Source organism: Ischnura elegans, chromosome 6, assembly GCF_921293095.1.
Source record: "Ischnura elegans chromosome 6, ioIscEleg1.1, whole genome shotgun sequence".
NCBI classification, from domain to species: Eukaryota; Metazoa; Arthropoda; class Insecta; order Odonata; family Coenagrionidae; genus Ischnura; species Ischnura elegans.
In genome coordinates, this window is record NC_060251.1 from 123,486,755 (window position 1) to 123,514,695 (window position 27,941).

Sequence of the window (27,941 nt, forward strand, 5' to 3'; positions counted from 1 at the left end):
CTCCATCCATCCAATCAATGAGGGTTACTGCTTCTACAATATTTAAATTTTTTGTCCTTCTTTTAAATTTTAACTTTTGAAAACTACATTGTACTGCGATTTAGTGGTAAGGTCTGGCATAATGGACCTTGATTTGAATTAGCCCTGATAAATCCATCTCTGGATCAATAGCCACAAAGCTTAAGGGATGCCTCCGTTACCAATTTCACACATGGCTCCATTGCTTGCGTGTGATATGGGAAGTTATAATATCCCAATCTTGTTTATCGCCAGATTCAATGAAGGAAGCTATTTCTTCATTCGTAATTATTCTCATAAGAAGAGGTGGAGTAGATAGTTTGACTACATTCCAGTCAATTAATTCTATATGGTCATCTCTATCGTAACAGGCTCAACTTTGTGGAGGTTCATTCTAATAAATAAAAGCGAACAAACTATGTATAAATCCAGCAATTTATTTTTGTGGTACTACTAGTTTCGACACACCGGCGTGATGACGCCGCTGCGTCGAAACTAGTAGTACCACAAAAATAAATTGGTGGATTTATACATAGTTTGTTCGCTTTTATTTATATCTGTATGGTCAGTTATTTCGAAGTTCATGGTAGGAGTAATGAAGTTTACGATAGGTTCGCCTTTTGGTTAAGTCTGTCTGACTTTAAATACTCTTTTTAGCCCTAGCTCTCTAATGTGCCTTCTGTAATCAAAAACCATCGCCATCAATACATTCTCTTCGTGATCAAAGTTAGAGTTCCGTTCAATAACAGGGAAAACTACTTTCTTTTAATATCCAGGTATGTATCGAGAGGTTTCCTTTGCTCTGTTCACACGAGCCATCTAACATGTGAAAATGGTCCAGTATCTCGGTTTGCTAAGTCATTTGGAAAGTCACCACTTGTGATTGCTTGACTAATGTCAATAAGGTATCTTTGGTCCTTGCTCAAAATTTATCTATCAACTTGTAGAATTTCACATTCAATTGTTTGGAAATGCAGTTTGGAAGCTTTCCATAACCATTCATATTAGTCCAATTGGCCCACTAAATGATTTTTGGCCACTTGTCTCACCATCTAAATACTGAAAAATATGACAAAAGTAATTCAATGAAATGAAGTAACCCAACTGCCCACTGCAGCGGGTGTCATTGGTGTTTTACGAGCTTTCTAATAGTGCAACCTTTCCATCTCATGTTGATGATCGTGCCATCTCAGCAAACTAACTCTAAGAACTCTAATGATACTCCTTGATCAGAGAGATAAGATAGTATGGAGACAACTACATATATCTTTAGCAGACCCGGAGCTTGGAGAAACATAACTCAAATACACAAAAGCTGGTTCTTTTATTAGAGAATGGTGTTCCGCTATAACTGTCCGACAGTACTCCTTCGACTCAATCATTTCTATTACTATGGTATTGTCTACCCTTCCGTCAAAGTATAACCGTGTAGCTCACCTAAATCAAGATGGATTTGCTGTAAATCGCTTATAATATTTTTCTTTTCCCTTTTAATTCTACATCGGTCAATGAACTTAGAAGTATATTCTTCACTTATAACACCAATGTCTACAAGTACACATGATGCTATAGCAGCTGCTGTACGGTGAGACACACACGGTGATCACAATGAAAAGCTGTACTTTGGAATTTTACCCTCATTTGCCATGGTGATTTATATTTTTTTGGATGTACTAGGCATGTAATCTTCCTAGTCAACAAATTTCTCCTTGATTGTTGAACTTTGCGTTACGTCATTTAAAACCTCAACATCTTCACTTTCGGTTTCAATAGTTAACATGCTGCCTTTTCAAAGTGCAATTTTGCCTTTCAATTCTAGTGGTCAGTTTTATTGTCATTTTTGATCTAACGAGCTAATTAAAACTTCTCAAAAATTATCCTCAAGTAATTATTACAAAACTCTGAAAAATAGGCGAAATTGCAAAATTTATACATTTTTAATGATCTTATGCGATCGGTAATAACAGTTAAAAGCCATAAATATGCATACATAAATAATAACCCATGCTATTTGTAATAATTTTGTGCTACAGCATTAAAAGTTATTAATTTAATTTAATTTTTTTTACAACGAAAAAAAAAACAATTTTTTTCATTTTTGTCCTTATTTTAGGTGCTTTGCGGGATCGGAAGATGACGTCCGATTTTAATAATTCTTTTTTTGTTTTTCTTGTACTAACGTATCGCAACTTTTCCGCACTATTACAACACGAAATTTGGAACTTGAGTTTTTCCGCACCACCCTAACATCCATGCCTATGCAGATGATACATATGTTTAAAACCTAGAGTGGAAAAGAAAATATCATAATTTTAAGTAAGTACTTATATGACTTAGAATCTCATGGGTGTCAATATCATGGCACATCATTTGAACTGCAGTGAATGATAGTCCATGCGGACATCTTTCACTGCCGAAGTGTTGTGTGATCTTTAGAAATGTCATTTTGCCATATAAAATAAATTTTGGATTCTCAATATTGAAGTTAATGTTTTGTGTGTCTAGTTAATCGAAAGTGAATGTTTTTCAGAAATGTGTTGTTGAAGAAAGAGCACAAAATTTTCACTGAACGAAAATGATATGTATGTAGATTAAGATACTGCATTTGATTTAAAAAATAATGGTATTTTTTTATTGAATCAGCAACCCATAAGCTGTGGGTTGTCAATGCAGTAAAAAATATATCAAAAATCTTTTCTCAGGCAGTCATAGAATTGCCAACAACATAGTGTGGCTGAACTTCAATAATTTTTATTGGCTCTGTCATTTCTAAAAAAAAGATAACTATGCCTATATGTACATATCAGTCATTGTTACATGTTCCTGCTTTAAAGATTAACATAAATTAATTTACACAATTAGAGATGGTGGTATAGATAGTTTGAGAGTTATAGATGAGTTAGGTTCCTGAGAATATCAATACATCAGATTTGTATGTAACTCAGGTTCTAATGGATGAATACCAAGTACATACTTTGACTTTAATACCCTGTCGATTTCTGTAAAAATAAAGTCTGTTCATTGTCTGTCAGTTGGCTGTTCGTTCCCTGTTTCCTGACCAAGAGAGAACAGGCAGGCGACTGTTCGTAGAATGTAAATTGGAACGCCTTGTCTGTTCCTTGTCTGTGAGAAAAGGGTTACTTGTCTGTTCCCTCCCTGTTAAGAAAGCGGCATTCTCTGTTCCTTACCTGTTGGACCACAGACAATAAACAGGCAGGGGACTGTGCGCTGTCAGTTCATTGCCTGTTTTCTTCGGCTGTTAGTTCCCTGTACCTTGACCAAGAGAGAACAGGCAGGCGACTGTTCGTAGAATGTAAATTGGAACGCCTTGTCTGTTCCTTGTCTGTGAGAAGACGGTTATTTGTCTGTTCTCTCCCTATGCGCATACTTTGTTCCTTAACTGTTCGCTGTTGCTAAGTTGGGCATAATAGACAAGAGATAATTTATGTTAAAATAGAATTAAAAGTTGAAATTCATTTGAATGATTGTAAGAAAAACTTTTATTGTGCTTTTCCACATATTCCATTATAGTTATAAAAATCTTGAATAGTTGTAGAAAAGCAAGCTTTGTCATCATTAACAGAACAACCACTACACCAACAAAATATTTCACATGCCTTCATCAAAGAAATATGTACTTCCTTAAATTAATACAACTCGGATTCTGCACTATGTCAACATAATACGTGTGATTTTAAAAGAGAAACACGCCTTTAAAGAATATTTATGAACACGATGATTTCACTTCTCACAAACATACCTACAAGAAAGACAGTCCTCTGACAATGTTTGTCGGTTCTTATTGGCGACGTAACGCACATACGCATAATACAAATACAATACAAATCTCAGTACTTGCTCAAAAACTTAAGAGACACAATAAATTATTAAATAAACACACTCAAGAACAAATATCACTTCACGACTTTCACTATCACTGAATGGATGCACGAATTACTTAATTCGTCACTGCGGGCATTTAGCACAGGTTAAATAATACTCCAATAAATAACTGTTTACTCCGCAACCAACAACTTCACCACAACACAGTCGACCATGTGCTCGTAAACTGTCCGGATAACGGTATCGGTTATTGGCGTCATTGTTTGCGTTTGCTATCTTCTATAGGTAGGTAGCAGCACCACGCTATCTTTCCGTCCTTGTTGAGAACCTGTTCACTAGCTGTTCACTGTTTTCTGTTCGTACCCTGTACCGTGAAAAGGACTAAGAACCGGCCCCTGCCTGTTGAGTGTCCGTTCACTGTTGTCTGTTCGTTCCCAGTCCGCTGAAACCACAGAGTACATACTCTTTGGCTGAAACATACGGCCCCTGCCTGTAATTGGCGAAGTAAAGTATTTAACGTGCGTAAGCCGAGCAGATAGCTAATATAATTTGCGTGCTCACTTCAATAACCGTCATCCGTGGTTGATGGTAATCGTGATAATGAATTCAACCGTATATAATTACTGTTTAAGTAGATGATATTTTCTTTGGATTCAATCAAACTTCCTTGTACTCAATTAAATTTGGATTAATCCAAATTGTTGTCCAAATTCCGAAACTTAAAACAATTGTTCGTACGTTGTTCATAATCTGTTCTCAAAATCTCCAAAAGGTTCCAAACTGACAGCGAACAGGCATTATTTTTACGTAAATCGATAGGGTGTTTAGTGTTTGTTCACTGTTGTCTGTTCATTCCCTGTTCGGTGAAACATACTACCAACGGGCCCCTGCCTGTTAAAAGCTTGTTCACTATTGTTCCCGAAATGCTTGTTTCCTGCCTGTTAAGGAACAAGCTGCAAACAGAGTACAAACTGTTGGTAGGCTGTTCGTAAGTTGTTCCTACTTGTGAGTGACCCGAGATTGTTCATTGGCTGTTAATACCCTGTTCACTAATCTCGAACAGGCTATCAACAGACTTCAAACGGACAGCGAACAGGCATTGTTGTTTCAGAAATCGACAGGGTAAGTACGTAAGTACGTATAAAAATGGTTACTGTTGCATAGGTACCTAGCAGTTTTTGCCATTAACTACATCCAGTAAACTCTCAATTATTCTTAGTCAGCGGGACTAGAAAATAGGTACTTATAGTAATATCAAGCATTTTTAATAAGTCGTGTTCCCACCACCCTTTTTCTGCCTTTATTGGCATTGTTTAATGTTTCTGGTGGCTATTTAAGATGGAATTAAAAAAAATACTCTTCCTTATTGATTTTATGCTGTGAAAGATCATTAAAAAATCATATTACAGAGCTATAAACTGCAAAACGGACTTTGGCACCCTTTAAAACCCATGGTTCCACATGTTGGTTGTCACTGTGGCCTGAAGTTTACCTCTATGACCTTTGACCTCCGTGTTAACCTTGGAGGTCAATTATTGGATAATACGGGTACATACAGGTGGGGTGAGTGGTGTCAGTGGATATAGGGTTGATAACTGGGGAGAAATGTGTAGGAGGCTCCTGTGGGTTGAGTAATGACGAGTCTTTTGCACATAGCCCAATCTCTCTCAGTTCTAATACAGCCATTTTCATGCTTTGGGAAACAGATGTATTACCTCGGGTTAAAAGCCTCTGCTGTGGCCTTCATCCAGAATGTGTTTTGCAAAGCTTGAAGTGATGTCTCCTCTGTGAAGGTAGTGTTTTTGTTCTTTACACCTGGTGAAGGAAGAAACTTCATTGTGCCTGGCCAATATAAAAATAATGGCAATCGTTGCACTTGAGTTTGAACATGCCACTATTCTTTAGAGTAGGGATGTGCAAGTACTCGAAAGTTCAAGTCGAGTGGAGTAGTTGGTATTCCACTCGAGTGCTTGGAGTAGTGTAGCAAATGTTGAGTTGAGTAGCTTCAGTTACAGAGCTGTCGAAGCCATTATGTTCACAAATCTGCCGACCAGAGGCACTATCATGAAACTCATTTATTAATATCTTTCTGAAAGTCAATTAGTCGCTCTAAAGCCTTGCCACCAGGAGATTCAGCTTTTTTTATACTTAGCAGTCAACCACTGTGGAAGTTGACATGGGCGCTGAATGCCTTTTCGTCAGCTGCAGCAGCCGACTGTCTTCCGACGCAGCTGCTTAGTCGGAGTGGATCTCTGTATTGCTCACACATTCCTTTGCAATACTTTTATACCCTAACATACTTTCTTTACTTAAATACCAAGAGTATACGTAAAAATTGTTAACATTTCCATGGAAGAAATGCAAGTTTAAGGTTTTGGCAGATAATGCGGGTTTTTCCCAGTGTTTGAAGTCACAAGTGGGTGCAATCTTTTAGCATTTTTGAGTAATGCGTGCGTCTGATATTAATTTTTGTTTATTCCTTTATTGAGTATGGTATCCTTCTTGAACTTACAAAAAAAGAAAGTTGTTATGTTTGATTAACCCTTCATTTGTGCTACATATCCTTCTTTCTTCATGGGGTACTGGCGAGACATGCAGAGGGTTTATGTTTCCATAAAAGGTAGCAACTTGGGAAAAAAATACCAAAGTATTTTATTACATATCCATATGCGGTTTTTTTTAATTGATGAGGTTAAAGTGGTTAATACAGTAAAACCTCTATGTACTGAACCTCTTTATATCATAAACCTCCACACTTCATATGTACCACCCCTACGGTCCCGTCAGATTTACATGTAAATTTATAGGCAAACCTCTTTGTAGTGAACCTCTTTATCTCATAAAACCTCCACTTATCATACCAAGGAGACAGTGGCGCCGACTCCATGGGGCCTGAGGGGGCCCGAGCCCCCTCAAAAATTTGTTATGGGTGTGAGGAAAAAATGTTTCAGGCTTGTCGATTTTCCCCGGGGTGTCCAGATATCGAGATTGGAGTTTTCAGGGTTCTAATTTTGATCGTATGACTCTTCTAAAATGTCTAAAAACTTAAAACTCACTACTTATAAAATTTCCTGGGGCAAGATCCCCGGTTTGGGCCCCCCCAATATTTTTTGTATGTCGGCGTCCCTGCAAGGAGATACCCTTGAGACAGCCTAATTACCTTTGCAAATAGGATAGTTTCCTTCATCAAAGAAAACGAAAGGCATTGATTGTGATTCGTTACCCACCATTAGTTTATTCATAATATACAAATTATTTGGCTTTATAAATCCCAGTTCAGACGAATGGCATGTTGAATTCTTAGTTACATACAGTGCAACCTCGATATAACGACACCCCACAGTGCACTAATAAACACTCGCTATAGCGAATTGTCGCTTTACCGGAGGTGGAGCAAATAATAGCCAATATACCTGTTGCGAACAGATATACAGGAACAGGAGTGGTGCGGCGACAGATAAACATCTATCCGATAAACGTAAGCATAAATCCAGACGAAAGGCGATGTTTTTTTTGCATCACTTAATTTCCTTACTCAAATAACGACTAACTATTCCAATAATTTTTAAGCGCCGCACTGAATAAAAATCATGCAAAGCATTGTTTCGTCAATCATTATATTTATCGAACGACAGTTTACCACATAAATTTGAGACTGAGCACTCCATTAACTTCATTTCTAACAGATCGCTAGCAGTTACAGAGGTTAAGGAGTCTTGATGAAAGTCTTCCGGCGGTGAAACCCTCGCTATGGCGAGAGCCAACACCGAAAGAGTCTCGTAAAAACCAATTTTTTAACACGCTTATTAAAGGGTCAATCGACGGTGCATCGGCTATCTCTCGTAATAACGGGGGTGTTGCTATAGCCCGTACTCGCTTTAACGAGGTTCCACTGTATTTATGTTTTTATTATTCTTATTATTCGAGAGAAAATAAAGACACTTTATTTAATGTGTTAAACGGAACAACAATCAACCTTATATTTTTATTTACTGAAACCTAAATATGTCTCCATGTAGACATTCACATGCCAACCACAATAACATATTATGAAACCTGTCTAAGTTTAATAACTTCTTCCAACATGGCAATGGTCAATTTTAACCACATTTGAAAAAGACCAGATTGGCACCCATGTGATGCCACTCTATGTGATGTCACTGGGACCTAGTTTCTATATGAGTAGATAGGAGTTTTACATCGTTTGAGATTACCAATGCATGCATGAGGCATAGAGCTCAGGGAAATGTCTTAATAATCACCTATTAAAACTGCCTGAGGTCGGAAAGTTTCCTTCGTTTGATAGGGTATTAATAATCCTTATTTAAGCCAAGCGCTACCAGCTAGCAGGGTACTCTGCTACCTACTAGCAGGGTACTCTGCTACGTGCTAGCAGACTGCATCATATCAGCACTCAAAGCCTCGCCTCAAGGTCACCTCATGCGGCGACAACGGGAACCAGAATGACGTCACATGGGGTTTCCTCTGCATTCATACTTAGCCATTGCGTTTTCATGTGCTTGAAAATTTTCACTTTTCATTTAATCACGCAAAATAGATATTGTCATAAAAAAATCTACAAGCGTGAAATACGTACTCCAGGAGTAACGAGACAACTAGAGACCATTAATGCAGCCGCGATTACATATGTATATGGAATGACATTTACAGCAATAAATGTTTCACCCATATTTTTTTTCTTATACACCTTTCTTATGTTGTAATTTTCACGTTAATCATTAGTTGTGGCCATTTTGATCCATATGAGGGCATACCGAAGAGTAAATAAGAAAAAAAGGTATCCAACTATCCTAATCATTTTAGGTGACTGTTGAATTAAGAGAGAACACATCGTTTTGGCAAAAGTCATGCGATAGCGCTCGCTTTCCATAGTTATTAAATAGTAAATACATGTTTACTATGTTGAAATATATAAATTTAGGTAACAGCCAATATTTTAACTGCTATAGTTGTTGTGGCATCAGTCATAAGTTTATGTTTAGTATCTATGTATGGTATCTATGTACATTATTGTTGTGTGAGTTGTTGGTTGTTCACTGCTGATATGTAACAGGATAAAAAATATAGAGTTCAGGAGTTTAGAAATAAACCTAGTAATTATTTCTAAAGGTTATTGGGCCCAGGGAACGCGGAGAGAAGAATTAAATAATTACTAGGGAAGTGAAGTTTGGTTGCTGGAGAAGAAGATTAGATGGCAGAAGGAAGAGAGTATGTAAATGGGATTGAGCGGTTGAATGGAGATAATTATTATGCATGGTCTATAGTGGCAAAAGCAGAGTTGATAGAGAGAAAGTGCTGGAATGCAATCAACCCTGGATTTGATGCTGATGGAGTGGGCGATATGAATATTGATGAGGCGCGACTCAACAGGAAGGCGCTTGGATTCTTGCTCAAACACGTTGCAAGAGAGTATGTTGAAGATATTGGTGATTGCAGTTTCGCCAAGGACGCTTGGGAGATTCTACAAGGTATTCACACAACCTATTCACTCACTAAGGCTCTGAAAGTGAAGAAGAGAATGATGAACCTAATTAAAACTCCTGAAGTTACAATGCATAAATATATGACAGAGATTCGAAGCTTAAATAGAGTGATTAAAAGTGCTGGGTATGGTTTGGAGCTAAGTGATTGTCAGCTGGCTGGACAGTTTCTAGCAGGGCTTCCTGAGGAAAGATTTAAAGTGACAATAGCTATTTTAGGGGGGAATAAAAACCTCACATCACAGAAAGTGAAGGCAGCCTTGTTGCAGGAAGATGACGCGCTTGGTCAGGATTGTGACAAGCCGGTGCAAGGAGCGCTTGCATCCAATTACAATAGGAGTAGCCGAGGTAGAGGGGCTATAAATCAGTTTCAGCCGTTCCAGTCAACGAGACAGAACTTCCAGAAAGGTGAAGCAGCTGCCCGAGGTGCAGGTATTGAGGGACAAAGGTGTTACAGATATAATAAGGTTGAACATTTGGCTAAAGCGTGCCCGAATAAATTAGAAGTGAGATGTTTCAAGTGTAACGGCAAGTGTAATGGCTCGTGAATGTAGTAGCCCTTCAGTAAACAGTGTCAGTGATGATTATATTACAGAAATGAGCCAGCAAGGAAAGGGTAGCAAAAGTAAATCAAGGGTGATTTTGTGCATTAGCGTGGTGAACCTTGCTGCATTGCAAATAAATGATAATCAGTGGTTATTGGACAGTGCCTCCACTGATCACATCTGTAAAAGTGAGGCTATGTTTTCATCTAATAGCCCTGCGAGTGGATTTATAAGCATGGGAAAGGGCAAAGTTCCAGTGAAAGGCGTTGGAGTGGTCCCCGTTGAACTAACAAATGAATGCAGTGAATAATAAATAATAAATTTTTTATTTGTCCAAGGATCTTATGAATACAACATAGATATAAGACACGTCAAAGTAATCAACATAACACTTAAAAATGTAAAAATGGTCAGAGTTCATTTGTCATTTAAAAATTCATTTACACTGTAGTAGCACTTATTAATTAAAAATTTCTTTAAAGAAGATTTAAATTCCCTATTAGAATTAATCAAATTAATACTTTTGGGAAGGAAATTAAATATTTTTGATCCCATTGCAATGGGACTTTTTGCTGTTATACGTTTTTTATGGAGGGTAACATGGATGTGGCGATGAGACCTAGTTAGGTGCTCATGTACATCATTATTAATTGGTAAATCATTAATATTCTCTTTTATCAGTAAACATAGTTGGTATATATATATACAAGGCACTGTTAACAAATTCAGTTCTTTGAATAAGGGTTTACAAGAATAAGTATAAGGCTTACTCATTATACATCTTATAATCTTTTTTTGCATCTTGAAAATTGTATCTAATAGCGTTACAGTTGATCCCCAGAATACAATACCATAAGTCACTCTACTTATAAAGTTGCAATGGTAAACTGACATATGCGATGGTGGTTGGCGTAACATGGTGAAACTCCTTCATGATGCACAAAGGTTAAGAAAACACTTAGCTGTTTCACAAAATATAATATATTGCGACCGGTTTCGATACAGCGTATCATCATCTGGCCAGATGATGATACGCGGTATCGAAACCGGTCGCAATATATTATATTTTGTGAAACAGCTAAGTGTTTTCTTAACCTTTGTGCATCGTAAACTGACATCATCGCCTTGTGAGGTAAGGATGCTTTTAGGAACCTCACACTATACAGTACTCGGGACAATTTCGAACACAAGTCTTTTACATGGAAGGACCAGTTCCCAGTATTTTCAATTTGTAGCCCTAAGAATTTACAAGTTTTAGTTAGACTCAGTGTATGGTTGTTCAGTGTCAATGTTCCAAAATCTTTGGAATGATTCGGGTTAAACAGCATAGACTGAGTTTTTGCACTGTTTAATTTTAATTTGTTGGAAAGACACCAATTCCAGACTAAATCTAATATATGCTGACCATAGTGATGCACTTCATTGATGTCATTAGCTGAAATTAGGAAGTTTGTGTCATCTGCAAAGAGGACTGGTTTGACTTGGATGCTATTAACAATCAAGGGCAAGTCGTTAATGAATATCAGGAAGAGTAGAGGACCCAAGATGCTACCTTGAGGGACACCTGACGTTATCTTGTTTTGGTTTGATTTACTTAGTGTGTCACTAAGTCTCATTTCAACACATTGCATTCTATTGCTAAGGTATGATTTTAGCCACTCCAGTGCGACTCCTCTGATTCCATTGTGGTGACACTTGTTTATGAGTATGGAGTTATTAACCATATCAAAGGCACAAGAGAAATCAAAAAATAATGCCAAGACCTGTTTGCCATTATCCAAAGAATTTGAAATAAAATTCCAGGCAGTGATGAGGGCATCCTCTGTAGAACGTCCTTTCCGGTATCCCCACTGAGAGTTAGAAAGAATTTTGTATTTTTCCACAAAAGAAAGTAATCTGTTGTAATATATACGTTCAAAAACTTTAGAAAGCTGTGTTAAAAGTGAGATAGGCCTATAGTTGGTTATATCATCCTTATTACCTTTGTTTTTGTACACGGGTATTACTTTGCTCAGTTTTAGGGGTTCTGGAAAGATCCCTAGCCTCAGCGATTCATTGACTAAAAATAGTAATGGTTGCACAATAAGTTTTTTTAAATCCGCTACTAGTCGACCAGGTATATTATCAACTCCAGGAACTGAAGAGTTAGATAATTTATCTAAGCACATTAACATTTCTTTTTCATCACATGGATAAAGGTAAAGGGAATGCACTTCACTGGTGTAATCTACTAAACAATGGTTGTTATTATTGTTTATGAGCTGGGATTTAGTTAAATTACAAAAGGCTTCATTGATTCGATTGCATACTATATTTGGATCAGTTATTAGAGAACCATCGTCATTGAAAAATTTTGGTACGCATGGGTTTCGTTTTTTACCGAGCTGTGCATTGATAATTTTCCATGTTTCCTTTGTCTTATTTTGTGCTTCAGTTATGCGTTTGTTATTAAAAGATTTTTTTGAATATTTTAGTAAAGCAGTATACTTCTGCTTTGTCTTTTGAAAATCTAAAAACAATTCATTATTCTGGGAATTTTTGTATCTATGTGCTTTTTCTTTTACAATGCGTGACAAATTAATTATTTCCTCAGTGAGCCATGGTTTTTTACATTTGTTTTTCCTATTTTTAATGTTGATGGTGACGGTTGGAATGCAACACTCTATATGATGGAGCAATTTGTCGTAAAAGATCTCAAAACTATTCTCAAATGAGTGAGATATATAAACATTTTCCCAAGTTTCCAACATTAGAACGCTTTTTAGAAAATTTATGTTCTCCTTTGAGAACACCTTGGTGGTAATTTTACTAGGTCTGACACTCTGAAGTTTCAAATCAAACGTCGACATGATCATGTGATGGTCGGATAAACCAAGGTCAACAACAGTGGATACACTCTTATTATGATTATAGTTTGTTATCATATAGTCAATTAATGACTTAGAAGTCTTTGTCACGTGAGTTGGTTCCTCAATTAAACATAATAAGCCATATGATTTCACAATGTTCAGTAATTCCGTCCGCTGTGGTGAATCCACTAAATAGTCACAATTTAAATCACCAGTTATCACTAGAATTCTTTGGTTAACATAAAGTAGTTCCAAAAGTTTGTCAAGGTTGTTTATAAAAACATGGAAATCACCCACAGGTGAACGATATAGTGATATAACTACCAAAGTCCCTATGGCTGTTGTGAGAAAACACACTGCACACTCAAAGTTTTTTTCTTCCACGAATTTGGAGACATTATATGTACTTTAGAACTCAGGGGAGTGTTATTCATACCTGAATTTGGTTACAACTTGATCTCTTGTGCTAAGCTAGCAAAGAAAGCGATTTCTTGCAAGTTTACGGAGAATTTCTGCATTGGACAACTTAACGGTGATGAGATCTTCAAGGGGCATCAAAGAGAGGGGCTGTACATCTTGGAAACAGCGACCAGCACAGTGATGTCTAGCGTAACAACACAGCTAGAAGGTGAAGGTGGACCGGAGCAGAATGCTGTTGCCCTGCTGAACGTGATTCGAGAGGAGGCAAATGCTAGCAAGAGGGAGGCCAGAAGAGCAGCGGCTGCTGATCGTCGAAGGACAGAAGCTGCCGAGAAGGTGGTGGCTGAGCTTCAACGGCAGCTGGCCAAGGCTCAGTCAGGTGTCAAGGAACGAGAGGCAGCAGCTAGAGCACAAGTGTCTGCAACGGCAGCGAAGGAAGCCGAGGCAAGGGAGCAGGCAGCTGCTCGGGCGCTGGAGGAAGAAAGGCTAAGGGCAGAGGCTGCTGAGAAGGTTGTAGCTGAACTCCAGTGCCAGCTAGCCAAGGCACAAAGCGCAGTCCGGGAAGCCAAGGAGACTGCAATGAGAGAGGGCCAGGAATCGCTGTCAAGGCAACAGCAACAAGCAGTTGCTCACGCAAGGGAGCAGGTGGCTGAGGAAGTTCAGAAGGTCCGGGAAGAGATGCCGATATGATCAAGAAGGAAGCAGAAGAGGCCAGGAAGCAAGCGGCCAAAGCACAAGAGGAGCTGAAGGGTGCTGGTGTGGAAAGAGAGAGGTTCCAGGTACAGCTTGAGATGCTCGTGAGGGAGCTGGAGAAGAACCAGCTTGACCTTCATGAAGCAAATCAAAAATTGGCCAGCAGGTCAGCTAGATCGAACCAAGAGACTGACATGGCAAGGAAGCGGTTGGAAGATCAGCGGTGGCAGCTTGAAGATCAGAGGCGGCAATTCGATGAATAAGGGTGTCAGTTTGATGAGCAGAGGCGACAGATGGAGGAGACAGTGTTCGTTGGGCGGCCTGAGGGTTTCATTGAGGATGGTGGAGAGAAGGTGTGGAGGTTGAACAAGAGTTTGTGTGGGTAGAAGCGGGGTGCGAGAGAGTGGCATAGGGTGATAGATGGAATACTGATAGATTTTGGATTGGTCGGATTGAGCAGGGACCGGTGTGCTTGTGTTGACAAGTGTGGTGAATTGGTGGTTGCACTGTATGTGGATGACTTAGGCATGTGGGGAAAGACCGAGAAAGTAGAAGTAGAGGCATTTGAACTGGGATTGTGCAATAAATTGGAGGTGAGGGACCTGGGAAGAGTGTCAAGTTTATTAGGAATGAATGTGACTCAGGGAGATAGAGAGCTATGTATTGCTCAAACACAAAATGCCCAAGAAAACAAATGGGTCTCAAGGTGTGACTATAAAAAAAAAATTCATTTGGACCACAAGGGTGTAACTTTATTTTCATGAGAGTTGCTTGTTAATGTGAACTTTCTTTGTTGAAATGAATTTTTTTGTTTGTTTGTTTCATGAGTTATTGATTTCATTCAAATTCAAGTTTTGTTTATGTCAAAAAACGAAAAAAAGTCTTTCCGTCTCTCCTCACAATGGTCAAGCCCTTCTCTTCTAATTTCCCTTCCGAAATCAAATTGTCTTGGAGGCAAGGAATATATAACACATTAGTTAACTTTATTTTCCATCCACCACATTCATTCGACATCTGGATGGTCACTGATCCTTGACCTTCTATTTTTAGTGATGTACCATCACCCACAGTTACTTCTCCAGAGAGGGGTTTGAAATCAACAAACAAATCTTTCCTAGGGCTCATGTGATCCGATGCTGCTGAATCCAGTATCCATATGCCGTTGTTTGCATGATTTGGATTTCTTTGCATGCAGAGTACTTTATAGCCTCTTGATACTACTGATGCTGATGACTTCTTCTCTTCTTCATCTTGCTTCTGTATGGCAGGACAAAATCTTGCAGTATGCCCCTCCTTTCCACATGTGAAACAAATGTATCTCCTCCCAATAGGTTTCTTTGGAGCATTTTGTGATTTATTTTCACTGCTTACTTTAGGTCTGTTTGGCTTCTTCTTTACCTTGAGAACCTTGTGTTCTTCTGTCTTCGCGTAATCCTCATTTTTCATTCTCTTCTCTTCTAGCAGGAGTTGGGACTTAACATATTTGGATGTTATGTATCCTTCATTTGTTCTGTAAATACTTCGTATAAACCCAGCATATTTTTCTCGAGGCAGACCCATGAGGTAGAACGCAGCCAGTGCTCTATCCGGGAGATTAATGCCACACTTAGTAATTTTACGGTTGTAATTCTGGATCTTGCTCATGTACTCCATCATGGAAAGGTCTTCCGTTTTTTCGGTATTTACCATTTCCTTTAGGAACATTATCTCCTGGAACACGTCGTAAGTGGTGCACATGTCTCTTAATGCCTCCCACATATCCTTCGCTAGGTCCAGTCCCACGATATCATCCAAAAATGAATCATCTACGTATTGTATGATAATGGCTCTGGCCTGTTGATTTTGTCGCTGACGGCGCCTAACCTCTTGTGGTGGGAGTTGGCTTTCGTCTTCCATTTCTATCTCGTTTCCATCACTGCCGAATGCTATGTATGGATGGAAACCTTTTACCGCTTCCCAACACTCTTTCTTCATTAAAAAAGCTTCAATTCTTACAGCCCATACATCGTAATTATCACTGTCGAGTATTGGGATACACGTCTTCTTTTCTTCTGCCATTTTTGATGATTCCGAACTTACAAAGAACAATTATGGGGTTCACTTCTTCTAACCTCAAACGTATTCGCTGTTCACACCATCAAAAGAAAACTTCGCTTCGCATCAACACTTAGTGTTTAAGTCTCATAATCTGTCAAAAACGAAAAAAAGTCTTCTTTACGTCTTCGTTACAAAAAACTATTTTATTCGTCTTCTATATCCCAAGGCCGCACAACAATCACTTTTCATATTGGCAACGTAAATAAAAAAACAAAACAAACATTCATCATCACCTTGAACGTAAAAATGCAAAACCCTACAAAATATTAATTTTCACATTACAACACCTCCCCTCGTTCGAGGATGATGGAAAGGAACACAAAAACATCATACATAACTTTGTAAATTTAGTTGTGAGTTTCTTACTCCAACTTAATTATGCCCATTTCTTTGGCAAACAATAATGTCTTAGGTCCAGACAAACTCTTTGTCAAACAGTCTGCAATGTTACTATCAGATTTCACATATTTCAATGAAATCTCTCCCTCCTTCACAGCCTCTCGGACATAGTTGTATTTACCACGAAATGTTTACTCCTCTCATTTACTATGTCATTATTGGCAATGTATATGGCACCTTGGTTTTCACAAAAAATGGTGCAGGTCTTTGGAATGAGGCTGCTTTGCTTCAATTCACCAAAAAACAGCCTCATCCACTGGATTTCACACACACATTCATAAATAGCAATATACTTAGCATGCGTGCTTGAGGTGGCTATGCTTCTCTGCTTCCTACTTTTCCAAATTATTGCTCCACCTCCCAGCGTGATAACATACCCAGTGACAGACTTTGGATCATCTCTATCACCTGCACCATGAAGGGATGATGAAGATAGAACCATTGCGGAACTTAATGAGTAAGAAGACAGAAGAAGAATGTGAAGCATGTATACAGGGAAAGTTTAAGAGACTGAAATTTTCCTACAATGGAGAAAAAGACAGTAAGACTACACATGTCCTCCAAAGGGTCCACTCTGATGTCGTGGGGCCTATGCCCTGTGCCTCTTTGAGTGGCTGCAGATTTTTTGTCATTTTTATTGATGAATTTTCTCATTTCACTGTTGTAGTTCCCTTGAAGGCCAAAAGTGAAGTCACTGAGCAGTTCATAAAATATCAGAAAATGGTGGAAGTCACACATGGAACTAAAATACAGGAGTTCCAGAGTGATAACGGTGGGGAATACTCATCAAATGAATTCAAGAAACACCTTGAGAAGAGTGGAGTCCTACATCGTCTCTCTGTACCATATGTCCCTCAGCAGAATGGTCTGGCCGAGCGGTACAACCAGACAATTTTGAATACCATCCGTGCTATGCTGCAACAATCTGGTATGCCAAAACATTTTTGGGCTGAGGCCCTAAAAACCGCATGTCATTTAAGAAATCATTGTCCATCAACAGCAATAGATTCTGAAATTCCACTAAAGAGGTGGCTTGGAAGAGAACTTGAAGAGAAGGATTTTCAGTACCTAAGGGTGTTTGGTTGTCAGGCTTGGTATCGAGTAGTCCATGGTGACAAGCTAGATGCCAGAGCAAAGGAAGCAGTGATGCTGGGGTACCCAGAGGGCAGCAAAGGCTACAGATTGTGGGACCTCAATACAAGGAAAGTCATTATTAGTCGAGATGTCATATTCAATGAGACTGTGTTCCCATTCCATAGAAAGGTAAAGAGTGAGAAAGGCGACCAAACAGAAGACACATCGAGTGAAGAAGAAGAAGTTGATGCAGCCCTCCCGACACATATGCCACAAGCCATAGCCCAGAGGCCAGGAGAGGAAAATGCAGAAATAGAGGCCCAGGTCCAGAATGAGGAACAAGAGCAGGAAAATCCTCAAGTCCTGAGGAGGTCAAATTGGCAGCGGGTGCCCAAAGGACCGTGTGAATGCTGCAACGTCACCCGTTCTGTCCTTGGAAAAGATGATGTCCCAACCAGTTACCGCCAAGCCATAGAAGGATCTCAAGCCGACAACTGGAGGTTAGCCATTGAAGAAGAATTACGGAACATCGAAGGCCAAGAGACCTGGGACATCGTGAGAAGACGACCGGATATGAAAGTAGTGGGCTGTAAATGGGTTTTTGCTCTTAAAAAGAATAACGAAGGTAACATTGTAAGATTTAAGGCAAGACTTGTGGCTCAGGGTTTTACTCAAACATACGGTGTGAATTATCATGACACTTCCAGTCCAGGTGTTGAAAGGAAATCAGTTCGTCTGTTAGCCTATATTGCTGTGGAAAATAATTGGGAAATAGATCACCTAGACGTGGTGGGGGCTTATTTAAACAGCAAGCTGGATGAGACCATATATATGTCTGTTCCTGAAGGGGTGGATGTAAACAGAGATTATTTTGTTTGTAGGTTGAAGAAGAGCCTTTATGGTTTAAAACAGTCAGGGAGAAATTGGTATGAGTTTCTCAGTAAGATTTTGGTGGAGTTAGGGTTTGTGAAATGTATCAGTGACCCTTGTGTGTACTTAAGGAGCAATGTAATTGTTGGAACATATGTTGATGATTTCTTGATTATAGGTGAGAAGGAAGAAGTAGGTGTGTTCAAAAATGAAATTGCATCCTTAATTCAGGTGAAGGACTTGGGTATGGTGAACACATTTTTGTCCATCCAATTCACCAGACCAAACAGGGGAACTGTCATTTTGAGTCAGAAGAAGTATGTTATATCTTTTCTCAGAGATTTTTATATGTTAGAAGGTAAAGGTGTTTCTTGTCCACTACAAGCAGGTGCAAATTTTGAGAGTAAAGGAGAAGGAGAAATTTTTTGCAAGGAGAAATACCAGAGTGCAATAGGCAGCTTGTAATACTTGAGTACCAATACTCGTCCAGATATTGCAAACGCAGTGTGCAAACTTAGTCAATGCTGTAGCAACCCCACTGTAACAAATTGGAATGGAGTTCAACATGTAATGAGATATTTAAAGAGTACATGTGATTATCAACTTGTTTTCAGGAAAGGTGAAGGTTTTGCATGCTATTGTGATTCAGATTGGGCAGGGGATTGTTGTGCGGCCTTGGGATATAGAAGACGAATAAAATAGTTTTTTGTAACGAAGACGTAAAGAAGACTTTTTTTCGTTTTTGACAGTTTATTGTAATTCCAATTCAGTTTTTTGTTTAGGAATTGGGGAGTGTTGAATTATATAAATTTAGGTAACAGCCAATATTTTAACTGCTATATGTAGTTGTTGTGGCGACAGTCATAAGTTTATGTTTAACAAGTCGATGGGCGCTTGAATTCATCAAGCGGGTAATTAGGGGGGTGGGAACATATTTTTGTCACCTGTGTTCAAGTATTGGGTGCATAAGTTGCTAAAAAAAAAGCGAAAAAAAACACTCAAAATGTCATTGAAATGGGCCGAATGGGCGAACAACTCGCTTATTCGCCCTCAACAATACTTGAGGTCGTCCTAGTTACCACGATGATGTGAACGTTAGGAGAACGTTTTGAACTTAATATTTACGATATGGAGAGAAATTTAAATTTAATGACGGATGTACTTGTGAAATATAGCCAATTTTCGTATTTTAGCCCTTACCCTAGGATTGTAGCACCTCCATTTTTTGTTATGAGCGTTTGAACGCACCAAACTGAATCAAATTAAAAACATCATTTTTAGAAAATAAATGCACAGAGACTAATTCGGAAATGACAATCCAAATTAATATGCCTCGAATAATGAAGTAATGTTCGGATGTCACTGACGACGTATGTCTATTAATGCTGTCACCTTTTTATATCTGAGGAAGGTTTAAACAACGAAACGAATTGATCACAATAAATATATGAATACGGTTAAGAAACTTGAATTGGAGAAAGAACCAAAGAATGCTCAACTATCCCCGTAGATGTTAAATTCTATTGACAATTAAAGCAGTTCGACATATTTTACGAAAACGCAGATTCGAAATGTGTCAAATGGGAGCGTAGTAAGCAAATATATTTCAATAGTGCAGCATGAACGATGCAATGATGAACATATTTATCAAATATCTTCGGATTTACATCAATAGTTATAAAGGTATGCCAATTTGCATATTTGCTACCATAATCGTATTGAATTATCGAGTATACTGACACGTGTATTGAAAATTCGCAATTCTATTGATTTAACTTCCAGACTTTGATCATCAACCCTAAAATTCCTGGTCAACTATGCCCTTGGATGTAAAATCCTATATGTTAAAGCAATTCGATATATTTGAAGAAAAAGCATATTCGATATATATCGAAGGTGAGACTACATACAAAACATAATTCCATTGAGCATTATGAGGAATACCAAGATGTACACATTCGCCAAATTTCATTGGTCCAACGGATATACTATTCAAGTTATGCCAATGTTAATTTGCTATAATAATCGAATCGATCTTTCGATTATACTGACATCTGTACTGTAAAATACGCATTGCTATTGGTTTAACTTCCAGTCTATGGGTATCTACTATATAATTCCTGGTCAATTATGTCCTTGGATGAAAAATCCTTTGTGTTTATAGCATATTCGGTATATTTTAAGAAAAAGTAGAATCGATATATATTGAACGTGAGACTACATACAAAACATATTTCCATTGAGCATTGTGAGGAATACCAAGATGTACCCATTCACCAAATTTCTTTTGTCCAACATATATACTAATCAAGTTATTCCAATTCGCGTATTTGCTATAATAATCGAATCGATCTTTCGATTAAACTGCCACCTGTGCTGTAAAATCCGCAATGCTGTAGATATTAATTCAAGTTAATGGTCATCTACTTTATAATTGGGAAAAGTAAGCTGAATCGTTAGGGTGCGAAGCACCCTAAACGGTTTTTCTAGGAGATACCAAATTTTCATATGGCACATGTCTCAACGCCGAAATCCGAGTTTGAAAATTCGCACTTCACGACAATGTAAAATCGAAATCGTTTATTCCTCGGATTTGTTTCGACATATGAAAATTCCAAGATAGCCAAAAAATCAACCAAAAAATCCTTCACCTTATATTTCAAGGAATTTGTCCTACGATTATTGCAAGTTGGTCAAAAAAATTCCTAAACTTTTTCCATAAGAAAAGCATAGAAAACGTTCAAAAAGTAATAAAAAATACCAAATATCAATTTGTCGCAATGACAACCACATCAAAAAATTGACCAAAAAATCTAGTTTACGTCCAATGAATATCATGTTCCTCAGACGTTTAAAAGTAAAAAATAAAATCGAAAAAGTTATAGTCCCATAAGGCTCCCATGTTAATTCAAGTCGATATATCTCGAAAACTAATCGACTTTTTCAAGTTTTAAAATTTTTCCTCCCGATGAATTTTTTTTAACTTTTACGTCCAATAAGCCAAATATCCACGCTTATCACAGTTTGGGCTGTGAATTTGTATCAATCAGTCAGTGGGTAGTCGAATTGCCGGTTTATGGTGCTTTAATATTTATTATTATTGATTTTTTTTCCTCTTCTAATCTTGACCTTGTTTAATTAATATTTATTATTATTGATTTTTTTTCCTCTTCTAATCTTGACCTTGGTCGCGGTCCGTTTCACGCTTCAAGCGATTTGAAGCGACACCGCTCTAAAGGCCGGTCCGTTTCATTTCTTCGCTTTGAAGCGCTTCAAGCAAGACGGTGAAACGGACCGGCATTTCAGAACGGCGGGCATTTCGACTTGGGTTGCTAGGGAGTTGTTGAATGAAAGAGTTTGTTTATAAACATGTTATCAATCAGACATCTCGATCTTACCTTCAATCGCACGGAAATGGAATGTTTTTTTCCAATTGCTAACAAATATTCTTAATGGCGAATCGGATACGAGTGATGACGCTAGTACAAGTGAGAGTGAGGAGGAATTGGGAAACGTCGATGAGGTGGATTTATTAGTACATAATTTATGCCATTAAAATGATGGAGGCGAGGGGAAACCTGGCATTGAAGTCACGGATTCTATCTTACATAGAAAATGTGGTGGGGAATTACAGTGCACTAACGTTCTCAAGTAATTTCAAGTATTGTCATTGATAAGCCTGATCTTATTTAAAATAATAAATCAATTGTGTGGCGGGCAATGCAGCTACCGTTAATGACGAGCGGGTGTTAAAAAAATCACGGCTCTCTTACATTTGAGCCATCAAGAGGAATCCCTTCCCAATGATACCCACATCATTGCAGACTCTGCTAATGGAATAAATGAGCATTTGATGGTACTATTCAGAGATTCAGTGATTTTACGGGTCTTGATGCGAAACGAAAAGATGAACTACACTGCGGGATGACTTTGCATCAGAAACTCTTCAATGCTAAGTTTTCGAAGGCTCGAAAAGTAATTAATGATAAAAAAGTAAGAGACAAATTGAAATTAATTATATGTGGAACAGATAACGGTATTCATCTTGGCTTGTTGTGCGCTCCATAATAATTGTGAAGAAAGTGGAGGCGAAGCGCCCGATGTAGCTCCAATTGACGTGGAAAGAGTACCGATTAAATTAAATGAAAACATAATTAGGATGAGAGGGGTGAATAAAAGGCGGAATCATGATTATGAATTACCTCAGGACGAATTACATTTATATATCTAAGAAATTAAATACATTATAATTATAAAACAATAACAAATTACAAGAACTTATTATAAAAATGCATTGAAACTCTTCTTACTTATTTCATATCAATTACGTTAAAAATATTATGAAAACCCAATCAAAAAATGTCACTGATTTAAAAAAATTAGTTTCTTCATCAAATCTATCACTGTTCTTTACAATTCCATTTTCTCCTCGGGCCTTTGACGCTTCTCTTCATCTAATTTTTTCCCTCTCCTCCGTCGCCTTTTTTCTTTCTTCCCTCTCTATTTCGCGCTCCCGCTTGTTATTTTCCTTTTCCTGGTTGATATTTTTAATGAACTCCTCAATTATTACATCGACTCGCCTCTTCTTTGGCATTGCTTGGGAAAAATGAAGTGATAGAGATTACCACAAGAAATAATGTTACTTTAGGGACTTCTAAGCTAATTAATCCAATAAACTAAAGTATCGTCACAGTAAACACACTATTAAATAGAAACATCATGAATAACTATAACGCTAAAGTCATTAGCATCTCTTGATATAATTCATCGTTTGTATTCACTTACTTTCTGCAGATTTTGATGGCCCTTCACGGCATGGCGGCTTCCTTTAACCGATCGGGCATGCACATTTAATATTATTTTTCTCTCCATTACTTTCAATTATTAACCAAAACCTTTCTCAGCTACGATGGTAATGTCTTCTATTCCGCAGCTTTATTTATTTATCTCACTAGTGCATAGTAACCGTGATAATATCATGGGAAATTGGCGCAATTTCTCGAATGATTGCAAACGATATATCGCATTCGCTCCAAACACTTCACGTAAATGCTGGGGCGTTTGGAGCTATAAAAGTTGATAATTTATGCTCGCTCCCAGGCCCCACCTCCTGTGCTTCAGAGCCCTCCAAAGCGTGAAACGGACCGACCTGAGGCGCTTGAAGCGTGAAACGGACCGCAACCCTTGTTTAATACATTTTATAATATTTATGTTTAGTATCTATGTATGGTATCCATGTACATTATTGTTGTGTGAGTTGTTGGTTGTTCACTGCTGATATGTAACAGGATAAAAGATATAGAGTTCAGGAGTTTATAAATAAACCTAGTAATTATATCTAAACACTAATGCATGCCTGTTTGTTTAAACACATAAATATAATGATTTAAAAGACATTACTGCCTTCATTTTTGAAGGATATGAAAAATGGTGCCTATCACTGAAACCTCTCTATAGTGAACCTCCATGCATCAAATTGCCCAAATTTTGGTCCTCTCCATTGCGTTGTAAAGAGGTTTTACTGTATTGTCAAAATATTTTTACGCTTACTGAAATAAGTTATGGCAATGTAATAAGTTAAAGCAAATTAAAGAATGTAAGAGCTGATACATCAGCCCACTGCACTTTTTGCTCGAATGGCAAAAGCTGAAATATTGGCACTAAGAGGGTTAAACAAAGTAAGAAAGAAAGGGCTGAGGGCTCTTCTGAGCTGTTTGGATACCAATTAGTTAAATTGATGAGATGTTAGTACAGGTTAATTCATTTCAATTGTGCTTGTGGAACTGCTTAACACATTCCCTGCCGTAGACCTTTAGATGAATTTGCCCATTGCACTGACGTGTTATCCTTTTTTCTTTCATTTTAATGATTGTATCCTTTCCATTTGAGTTTTCGCTGTGCACGCCGCGTCGGTCACATCAAATACGCTGTAGCTCTATACGAAGTAGCTGTGATTGACGATGGCGTGCTATGAGCGGCCCAAAGAAAGGCTCTTTCATTCTAGGGTCATGATGACTGAAGCGGCGTGGAGACGAAGTACATGTTTCGGTCATTATGACCGACGTGGCGCTGAACACGTTAAGACTCATTGATTTTCACTCATGTCCTGATTCTGACACTATTTGCATCAATGTTACTCATTATTTTTTTCCTTTTTACATTAACAACCCAAGCATTCAGAATAGAAAATTCACTTGGGGACGGGATTGTTGGTGATTGCATTGCCTGGTTCACAATTGCCCTACTCGACTCAACTCGATATTCACGAGTAGTTTTCAACTCAACTCGAAATCAAAAAGTATCTCCCTCATCCCTACTTTAGAGGATTAATGATATCATTTGAACTGCTTAACCATGTTGGTGTTGGGATTGTAGAAATGGATACCATGTGTGCTCTTAGGGATTGCTCGTGAGATGGAGTACGCAAGGTCACCCATGTATAGACTTTTGCACCATTTATATGTTTGCCAAGTCTCAGCAGTCAGCAAAGATGTTGCTGGTCTAAGAGATAGGTAGTTGCTTAATCCCCTTGATTGCAATGTCGTTAACCATGGAGACTTTATAACTGTTGTTTGCAGCTATTTGCAGTAAAATTTTGAGGTCATGGTTGAAACTGAAATTGGACGAGGGTATGTTAATGAGGTGGTTCACCATGGGATGAAAAAATCAGTCTCACCACATCCATTGCACACTCAGCCATTCCACCCACTCCTGAGTTGAGTCCCTCCCTCAAACTGCACCTCTTCCCACTTGCTTTCAATATAAGACCTGATGACAGTTTAACTACCGAAACTAGTCATAGAATTTCACAGTAAGCCTGTGGAACAGTGGTGTTCTTGTTTCAATTAGAAGTATGCAAGGGTTAGTGGTTGAGAGTGGGCTGGGCTGCTGGCTGGTAGTGCCTGGGTTCAAATCCCCAGTGAAGCCTCCAAATGAAATGTACAAAGTGGAAAGTGGCCTGGGGAAAAAAACCCAATGGACCCTTTACTCAATGTTCCTTAGTCTGGAGTGAGCTTTACCCTCCCCTAACCAAGTTAACCATTTGGGCTGATTCACTGAGTGAGTGAAAAGCTGTATTAAAACGCTGCATTTCCTGCTGTGCATCAAGCTAAAAAGTTAAATTTTGTTTCTAAGTTCTATTTGAACAGCTTGTCTTGTGGCTCAGCTTGTGTTGGGTCTGTGGAATTAATTGGAGTATTTCTTGTTTTCAGGATTTGCTGGTACACCTGGTTACCTTTCTCCAGAAGTTTTAAAGAAAGAGCCTTATGGGAAGCCAGTGGACATTTGGGCTTGTGGTAATATATGACCTCTTTAGCATGCATCCATGTTCCATGTTTCAATCATATATTTGGCTTTCAGGAAAATGATGGAAGAAACTTAACTCTTTTCCAAAAGTTTTTCAAAAATCTTAGTGGCTGAGTTTCAATCTTGTAATCAGTAGATAGTACATTGCAAAACATATGCCTCACAATCAAAACATTTTCATGAGAGGTGTTTGTCTTTGGTGTTGCGCACCTCATGTCTTGTCAACTTGATTTGGTCTTTAGAACTTGTAAACAGTGTGATGTCCATGGTCTGTGTTAATGACTACCTCAATGGTTTAGTGAGCATAAAATAATAATAATAATAAAAATTTTTATTATTCCTAGAGATCACATGTTCCGGTGACATTGGAAGTCGTCAAAATAAAGTAAATAATTAAAGTAATAGTTACAAATAAATGAAGTGATATAACATTTACAATTTTTACAGATAAAAGAAAAAAAGTTACAATTTTAGTGGTTGATGGGCAAAGATTACTCCGAGCCCAACATAAAATCCTTCAGGCTATAATAGTTATTTTCTATTAAATATTTCTTCAAAGCATTCTTGAATGGTGTAGGTGGAAGACATTTAATATCATACGGTAGCCTGTTGTATATTTTTGATAGGGAGAAAAGGGGTCCTTTTTGGCAGAAAGTGCTATGGTAGTCTTTGAGGTGAATGTCATTGGTGGTTCTGGTAGCGTGATTATGGAGAGAACTATTTTTTGGAAAGTATTCAGGGTTATTCTTAACAAAAGAGGCACAGTTGAGTATGTACAGTGATGGGAATGGGACATGTAATGGGATGGGAATAACATGGGACTCTAGCTAATGAAGAATTTTCGGAATACTCTTCTCTGACATTTTCACTAATTTCTCTGAAGTTACTAGAACCAAGACGTTTGGCTTAAGTTTGCCCTTTAAGTGCACTCCAGAGTGGACTCAGCAAAAGAGATCGTGAAGAGGGCTGATGCTTCTCTGGTGCCAGATGTTATTCACAACAAGAGAAGAGACTTGGATGAAGTTGTGAGGAAGTTGAATCCGTTTCACCTATGCCCTTTCCCTTGAACTGGGATTATTAAGTATTACATCAATATCACTACCTCTTTCATCAAATGTCACCAAGGTACTTAGAGGCTGACTAAGTAATTTCTTCAGCTTTTGTCCAGAAATGGGGCTGCTCTCAAAGCAGATAATAAATGCATTGGGATCAATCTCAAAGATGATGTTCTTGATGAAACTATGTTATCAGTTTCATTCAATTTGATGCTTTCCCAGTGAATAATGTCGGTAAACTCTTCTCGGGATTCCTACGGGGTTAATCTATTCATGTGAGCCAATGTTTCAAGCTCCGACTCGGGGCTCATCCTCATGGAGCTTGAAAAGTTGGCTAATGTGGATAAATTAACCCCGTGGGATTCCCAAGAAGAGTTTTCGCATGTTCTCTCAAAAGGGCTTACTTTGTCCTTTCAAGAGGAATGTAAACCCGAGATGTATTCTATGCATGGAGTTAGAGGTAGGGAAAGAGACAGCCATTTGTAAGAACTTCCCCCTGGCACTGTGGAAAAGATAATAAGAGGAATATCAATAGTGCAGAAAACAGCTGCTCTGCCAACTGCAAATTTGAGCAGAGAGGAGAGAATGGCCTTGGCTAGACCGCAGACAAATTGCCATCCTTTCAGCCGACTAGGGTAACACTACAGTGGTCATGAAGATCAATGATTACGAAGAAGAGCATGAAAATACCCTTCAAGACTTCAAACTAGTCTTTCATCAAAACAATGACCCCACTGACGGCAAAGTCAGGGAGACTGTTGACCTCATTGAGAAACCATTCTTCCTGGAAGAAATCAGAAGGAACCTTGTGCCATGAGCTCTATAGTGTGTTACACATTTAGTTGACAGTATGGGCCTTATGGAGAACAGTGTTGACAAACTTTCGCTCTGCCGGCAGGCATCCTGCCAAATGGTGTAGTTCAAAAAGGAATTTGGGTTAACACAAAAGACGACTTAAATGAAGAATTTTTTCAGCATAAATGAAAATACCTTTGATGCAATAATTGAGAAAAAGTCTTTTTTTATTGTATTGATGTTCTTATTCAATATAAACTAGCTGAATAATGAAAAATCTGTAATGAAAGAAATAACAATTACATGAAGGATAGTAAAATTTATTGCCACTTCTGACTGTGACAAAGTTCTATTCCGTCCATATGATACTATGCTTTGTGGCTCTGGCTTCTATTTCATGAAAGGTCGTGCTGGTTAAGGCAACGACTGTAATATAAGATTGGCTTTTCAATGTTATCATGAAGATTTGCTCAAAGC

The 27,941-nt window shown here is 38.2% G+C and overlaps 1 protein-coding gene and 1 long non-coding RNA gene across 18 annotated transcripts in view; one reads left to right on the forward strand and one right to left on the reverse strand.

Moving 5' to 3' along the window:
• LOC124160101 (calcium/calmodulin-dependent protein kinase type II alpha chain) overlaps positions 1 to 27,941 on the forward strand; it is a 320,103-nt gene that overhangs the window by 141,405 nt on the left and 150,757 nt on the right. For all 17 annotated transcript variants that reach the window (XM_046535829.1, XM_046535833.1, XM_046535832.1 and 14 more), the window contains exon 7: positions 25,521 to 25,604. In XM_046535829.1, coding sequence (XP_046391785.1) covers positions 25,521 to 25,604 — 84 coding nt within the window. The remainder of the gene's footprint in view (positions 1 to 25,520; positions 25,605 to 27,941) is intronic.
• On the reverse strand, positions 22,844 to 23,227 carry LOC124160103. Its single transcript, XR_006865076.1, has 2 exons — positions 23,095 to 23,227; positions 22,844 to 22,905 (listed from the first exon to the last, which is right to left on the reverse strand). It is a non-coding gene; the product is annotated as an uncharacterized LOC124160103 (long non-coding RNA).